Source organism: Chiloscyllium plagiosum, unplaced genomic scaffold (assembly GCF_004010195.1).
Source record: "Chiloscyllium plagiosum isolate BGI_BamShark_2017 unplaced genomic scaffold, ASM401019v2 scaf_13352, whole genome shotgun sequence".
Lineage (NCBI taxonomy): Eukaryota > Metazoa > Chordata > Chondrichthyes > Orectolobiformes > Hemiscylliidae > Chiloscyllium > Chiloscyllium plagiosum.
In genome coordinates this window covers 7,996-14,808 of record NW_025208519.1, presented here as the reverse complement: position 1 = coordinate 14,808, position 6,813 = coordinate 7,996, and the positions used below count along the sequence as shown (strand labels likewise).

General features: G+C 49.7%; 1 protein-coding gene across 1 annotated transcript; it reads right to left on the bottom strand.

Annotated features, from left to right (window-relative positions):
• Window positions 1-6: 6 nt before the first annotated feature.
• Window positions 7-5,497, bottom strand: LOC122546698 (adhesive plaque matrix protein-like; the record flags this gene model as incomplete). The annotated part of the gene is made up of 4 exons (XM_043685352.1): window positions 7-1,126; window positions 1,183-2,812; window positions 3,170-3,273; window positions 4,887-5,497. Coding segments are annotated over 3 exons (1,029 nt in total), but the record flags the coding sequence as incomplete, so codon positions are not given.
• Window positions 5,498-6,813: the final 1,316 nt, after the last annotated feature.

The window sequence follows — 6,813 nt, the reverse complement described above, 5'->3', positions numbered from 1 at the left end:
TTTGTATTGGGTCCCACCCCCAGCGGCTGGAGACCCCCCCCACCTGAGCCGGAAGTTTTGCTTCAATTGGAGATTGGAGCAAAACAAGATACATCAGACAAACTGCCTCCTGGTGAGCCTCAGAGAACCAAATCCTGAGCCCCCTCTCAGCTGCTCCATCACCAGTCACCGTGGGGACCAAAACAGGCCTTTGTGTATAAAGCTGCTGAAATTTCTCCCCCACCTCATCGAGTTCCCACAACAGTGTCAAAATAAGTAATAAGGCAAAAGCAATTTTAAAACACCCAACAACCACTGTGTGTTTACAAGTTACGTTAATGATATTTTTTAAAATTGTGTACATGCACACACCCCACCTGACCATACTGTTTTTTAACAAATGATATTCGAATTGTGTTCATTGCTTTGTGAGCCAGACTTGTACGTTAGCAAAATGTAGGAAATACTGAATAATGGATGAGATCAGGATAGGGAGATCCCAGGAGCTGTAAAGGGATCCATTCAGCCCAGCTTCACTGTATCTGTTCAACACAAATTTGCTGCAATGAAAATTTATGAACTGCCTATATTACACAGTGAATGCAATAAACCATCATTTAAAAATACTTTATTCATAAAATCTGAAAAACATTTCAATTTGAATATTGTATAATTTTCTATCAAATTCAGTTTGTCTCCATAGAGCAAGTCAAACAAATGTCTTAATATTTACCATATAATATTTTCCCTGTCTCATATGTTCAGCCCAAGGACAAAACATTTCAAATTGCAACTTGTAATTATTTTACAGCTGATGTGGGAATTTTCTGTGAATGCACTCCGCAAATAATGGGCTTTATCAGGGTCACTTCCAAGATGGTCAGTAAGTGTGGGCACCTCAGTGATGGTCTGGAAGTGAGGGTACCTCAGTGATGGTCTGGAAGTGTGGGCACCTCAGTGATGGTCAGTAAGTGTGGGCATCTCTGTGGTGGTCAGTAAGTGTGGGTACCTCAATGATGGTCAGTAGGTGTGGGTACCTCAGTGACGGTCAGTAAGTGTGGGTACTTCTGTGATGGTCAGTAAGTGTGGGTACCTCAGTGATGGTCAGTAATGTGGGTACCTCAGTGATGGTCAGTAATGTGGGTACCTCAGTGAAGGTCAGTAAGTGTGGGCACCTCAGTGATGGTCAGTAAGTGTGGGTACCTCAGTGATGATCAATGTGTGGGCACCTCAGTGATGGTCAGTAAGTGTGGGTACCTCAGTGACGGTCAGTAAGTGTGGGCACCTCTGTGATGGTCAGTAAGTGTGGGTACCTCAGTGATGGTCAGTAAGTGTGGGCACCTCAGTGACGGTCAGTAAGTGTGGGTACCTCAGTGACGGTCAGTAAGTGTGGGCACCTCAGTGACGGTCAGTAAGTGTGGGCACCTCTGTGATGGTCAGTAAGTGTGGGTACCTCAGTGACGGTCAGTAAGTGTGGGCACCTCTGTGAAGGTCAGTAAGTGTGGGTACCTCAATGATGGTCAGTAAGTGTGGGCACCTCAGTGACGGTCAGTGAGTGTGGGTACCTCAGTGAAGGTCAGTAAGTGTGGGTAACTAAGTGATGGTCAGTAAGTGTGGGCACCTCTGTGATGGTCAGTAGGAGTTGGCACCTCAGGGATGGTCAGTAAGTGTGGGCACCTCAGTGATGGTCAGTAAGTGTGGGTACCTCAGTGACGGTCAGTAAGTGTGGTACCTCAGTGACGGTCAGTACATGTGGGCACCTCAGTGATGGTCAGTAAGTGTGGCTACCTCAGTGATGGTCAGTAAGTGTGAGCACCTCTGTGAAGGTCAGTAAGTGTGGACACCTCAGTATGGTCAGTAAGTGTGGGTACCTCTGTGACGGTCAGTAAGTGTGGTACCTCAGTGACGGTCAGTACGTGTGGGCACCTCAGTGATGGTCAGTAAGTGTGGGTACCTCAGTGATGGTCAGTAAGTGTGGGCAGTTTCATAATGGTCAGAGAACCCCAGAGCAAGATGCAGGGGTTCACAGTTTAAAGATGCAGGAAGGCCTTTTCGGATAAAGAGAGAGAGGAATTTCCACAGCCTAAGCTGGTTGAGCCAGTGAAATTATCTGCGATAGGAAATCACTGACACCAAAGTATTGAAGATATTTGAGAAAGTTGTAGATATAGTTGTTAGGACCAAAGAGATCAAAGGGAGTTGGATAATTAGCCATGATTATATTGATTGGTGGAACTGGCTTGAAGGGCTGAATGGCCTACCACTGCTATGTTTGGTTTCTGTGGTAGTGGGTGTGGACATCGTTGTTGACACTATGTTGACCCATGGATGAATTTTGCATATCAATCAGTTATGTTGGAGGGCTGGATGGGTGAGTTACTCTGCCTGTGATGGACTCTGAGTTAGCACTAATCTGAGGTATTAGTGAATCTGATCGTGAAGGACTATTGTGGTACGGCCCAGCTAGAGATGTGTTCTGTAGCTAAGTGTCTGAGGTAGGATGAAGCTGTATAGTTGGGTTACTGTGAGTGAGGGACTGTGTGGTTGTGTTCCTGTGAGTGAGGGACTGTGCGTTTGGGTTCCTGTGAGTGAGGGACAGTGCGTTTGGGTTCCTGTGAGTGAGGGATTGTGTGGTTGTGTTCCTGTGCGTGAGGGACTGTGCCATTGGGTTCCTGTGAGTGAGAGACTGTGCGGTTGTGTTCCTGTGAGTGAGGGACTGTGCCATTGGGTTCCTGTAAGCGAGGGACTGTGTGGTTGTGTTCCTTTGAGTGAGGGACTGTGCGGTTAGGTGCCTGTGAGTGAGGGGCTGTGCAGTTGTGTTCCTGTGAGTGAGGGGCTGTGCAGTTGTGTTCCTGTGAGTGCGGGGCTGTGCAATTGTGTTCCTGTGAGTGAGGGACTGTGCAGTTGTGTTCTTGTGTGTGAGGGGCTGTGCGGTTGTGTTCGTGTGTGAGGGGCTGTGCGGTTGGGTTCCTGTGAGTGAGGGACTGTGCAGTTGTGTTCTTGTGTGTGAGGGACTGTGCGGTTGGGTTACTGAGATGAGAGGGACTGTGTGGTTGGGTTCCTGTGAGTGAGGAACTATGTGGTTCATTCCTGTGAGTGAGGGACTGTGCGGTTAGGTTCCTGTGAGTGAGGGACTGTGCGGTTGGGTTCCTGTGAGTGAGGAACTATGTGGTTCATTCCTGTGAGTGAGGGACTGTGCGGTTAGGTTCCTGTGAGTGAGGGACTGTGTGGTTGGGTTCCTGTGAGTGAGGGGCTGTGCGGTTGGGTTCCTGTGAGTGAGGGGCTGTGCAGTTGAGTTCCTGTGAGTGAGGGACTGTGCATCTGCTAGCCTGTGCGTGAAGGATTGTGATGTTGTATTGCTGTGAGTGAGGGACTGTGCGCTTTGGTCGCTGTGAGTGAGGGGCTGTGCAGTTGGGTTCCTGTGAGCGAGGGGCTGTGTGGTTGGGTTCCTGTGAGTGAGGGGCTGTGTGGTTGGTTTCCTGTGAGTGAGCGACTGTGCAGTTGGGTTCTTGTGAGTGAGGGACTGTGTGGTTGGGTTCCTGTGAGTGAGGGACTGTGCAGTTGGGTTCCAGTGAGTGAGGGACTGTGCGGTTGGGTTCCTGTGAGTGAGGGACTGTGCGGTTGCATTCCTGTGTGTGAGGGACTGTGCGGTTGTGTTCCTGTGCGTGAGGGACTGTGCGGTTGTGTTCCTGTGATTGAGGGACTGTGTGGTTGGGTTCCTGTGAGCGAGGGGCTGGGCAGTTGAGTTCCTGTGAGTGACGGACTGTGCGTCTGGGTGCCTGTGCGTGAGGGATTGTGATGTTGTATTCCTGTGAGTGAGGGACTGTGCGCTTTGGTCGCTTTGAGTGAGGGGGTGTACGGTTGGGTTCTAGTGAGTGAGGGGCTGGGCAGTTGAATTCCTGTGAGTGACGGACTGTGCGTCTGGGTGCCTGTGCGTGAGGGATTGTGATGTTGTATTCCTGTGAGTGAGGGATTGTGCGCTTTGGTCGCTTTGAGTGAGGGGGTGTACGGTTGGGTTCCAGTGAGTGAGGGACTGTGCAGTTGGGTTCCTGCGAGTGAGGGACTGTGCGGTTTGGTTCATGTGAGTGAGGGACTGTGCGGGGGTTCCTGTGAGTGAGGGGCTGTGCGGTTGGGTTCCTGTGATTGCGGGGCTGTGCGGTTGGGTCACTGTGAGTGAGGGACTGTGCAGTTGTGTTCTTTTGTGTGAGGGACTGTGCGGTTGTTTCCTGTGAGTGAGAGGCTTTGCGGTTGGGTTCCTACGAGTGAGGGACTGTGCGGTTGTATTCCTGTGAGTGAGGGGCTGTGCGGCGGGTTCTTGTGAGTGAGGGACTGTGCAGTTGGGTTCCTGTGAGTGAGGGACTGTGCGTTTGGTTTCCTGTGAGTGAGCGACTGTGCAGTTGGGTTCCAGTGAGTGCGGGACTGTGTGGTTGGGTTCCTGTGAGTGAGGGACTGTGCGGTTGCGTTCCTGTGAGTGAGGGACTGTGCGGTTGGGTTCCTGTGAGTGAGGGACTGTGCGGTTGGGTTCCTGTGCGTGAGGGGCTGTGCGGTTGCGTTGCTGTGCATGAGGGGCTGTGCAGTTGGGTTCCTGTGAGTGAGGGACTGTGCAGTTGGGTTCTTGTGAGTGAGGAACTATGTGGTTCATTCCTGTGAGTGAGGGACTGTGCGGTTGTGTTCTTGTGAGTGAGGAACTATGTGGTTCATTCCTGTGAGTGAGGGACTGTGCGGTTGGGTTCCTGTGAGTGAGCGACTGTGCAGTTGGGTTTCTGTGAGTGAGGGACTGTGCGGTTGGGTTTGTGTGAGTGAGGGTCTGTGCATCTTGGTTCCTGTGAGTGAGGGACTTGCGGTTAGGTTCCTGTGAGTGAGGGGCTGTGCAGTTGGTTTACTGTGAGTGAGGGACTGTGCAGTTGGGTTCCTGTGAGTGAGGGGCTGTGCAGTTGGGTTCCTGTGAGTGAGGGGCTGTGCAGTTGTGTTCTTGTGTGTGAGGGACTGTGCGGTTGGATCCTGTAAGTGAGGGACTGTGCGGTTGTGTTTCTGTGAGTGCGGGGCTGTGTGATTGGGTTCCTGTGAGTGAGGGACTGTGCGGTTGGGTTCCTGTGAGTGAGGGACTGTGCGGTTGGGTTCCTGTGATTGAGGGGCTGTGCAGTTGGGTTCCTGTGAGTGAGGGTCTGTGCGGTTGGGTTCCTGTGAGTGAGCGACTGTGCGGTTGGGTTCCTGTGATTGAGGGACTGTGCGGTTGGGCTCCTGTGAGTGAAGGGCTGTGCGGTTGGGTTCCTATGAGTGAGGGACTGTGCAGTTGGGTTCCTGTGAGTGAGGCAGTGTGCGGTTGGGTTCCTGTGAGTGAGGGGCTGTGCGGTTGGGTTCTTGTGAGTGAGGGACTGTGCGGTTGGGTTACTGTGAGTGAGGGTCTGTAATGGCTGTATGTTCTGAGTTTATGTGAATGGGGGATTCCGTCATTGACTCTTGTTGTGAAGTTCTGACTGTGAATGATTCTGAGGTTATTGTGAGATGGAGATGGATCCTTTGGAAGTTAGCCTGTTTTGGAATTATCCTCGTAAATATTTCTCATGTATACTTCCATTTTAATCTTGGCTGCTCAGATACAATCTGCATTAAGTACATTGTGAGCGTCCGTACTGGCCACCACTGCAATCTAACGTTTACAGCAGTGTAAGACAGGCTGTACCAATGTGGCACTAACATTAAAACGACAGACAAACGAAGCCCATGTTTACATCTGCAGAGGTACCTTATCCCTGTTATCACCTGGTGCTAGTAACACGACGTTCTAACTCGATGTTTCTTCCACACCCTGAAGCAAATCAGGTGCAGGCTATATTAAATCCGTGGATGATTAAAGCTCTCTGCAGGCTGTGCGTTAGCTGTCTTGGGGCAGTTTGCATCATGAAATGGGATGTCCACTGGTTGGTCCCAGTTGGCATGCAGGTCATTGCCATTTTTCCATCTGTATGTCATTGATTGATCTATCCCCTGTCATTCACAGAGCTTTTCTGTAAGGCTTGGTTTGTCATTCAATTCAGCAAGAAAATGTGGAACAGATACACTGAAGTATCCAAGGCTAAGAAAATCCATTTGGTATTCCAGCCCCACAGACCATCGCTATCGGCGCGGGAATCACAGCGAAGAAAACGTTTTCTCTCCAATTACTTGCTCCTGACATTCCCCATCTCCTTCAAACTTGCATTTCCACGTTTTCTCCTGCACCCAGGTTGATCAAGTGCTTTTGTTCCTTTCGGCCCTGTCTGAGATTCACTGTCAGTAGATCTATGATCTGCCTTGTTTACTGCATGCTAGTGTTTAACATGTAACTTCTGTTCAATGCACAGAAATAATGATTGTGTGACCAATGGCTATATCACTATTGTATTCACCCAGTCCAATGTACAACTTAAACTATGAGTTCTGGCATTACACTGCTGTGAAACAGAAAATAAATAAAGAAATGCATTAAAATTTCTAGTACAACTTTGGGGCTGTTGTCGTCTCCTTTGTACCAAGCGTCTACCCTTGAACTGTTGGTTTGAAATTTCTTTGACAGTAACTCATTCATTTCTGTGTGTACTGGAGGATGTGCTGAGGAACAGCTCATACCATGCACAGGTGCCCAGTTTGTGTTTGTGTTCAGGATCCTGTTAGATACTTTAATTTCCTTTACTTTGGGACCTTATTGCTCACATTTTTCCCAAGTTCCTGAATGCACAGACTCAGTTCGAAAGGATAGTTTCTATCGTAACCCTCCCTTACCTCACTCAAGATACACGTACCAGCCTGGACCATGAGTCTGACCATGTGGGACCTCAATCATTTCTGGTCCTC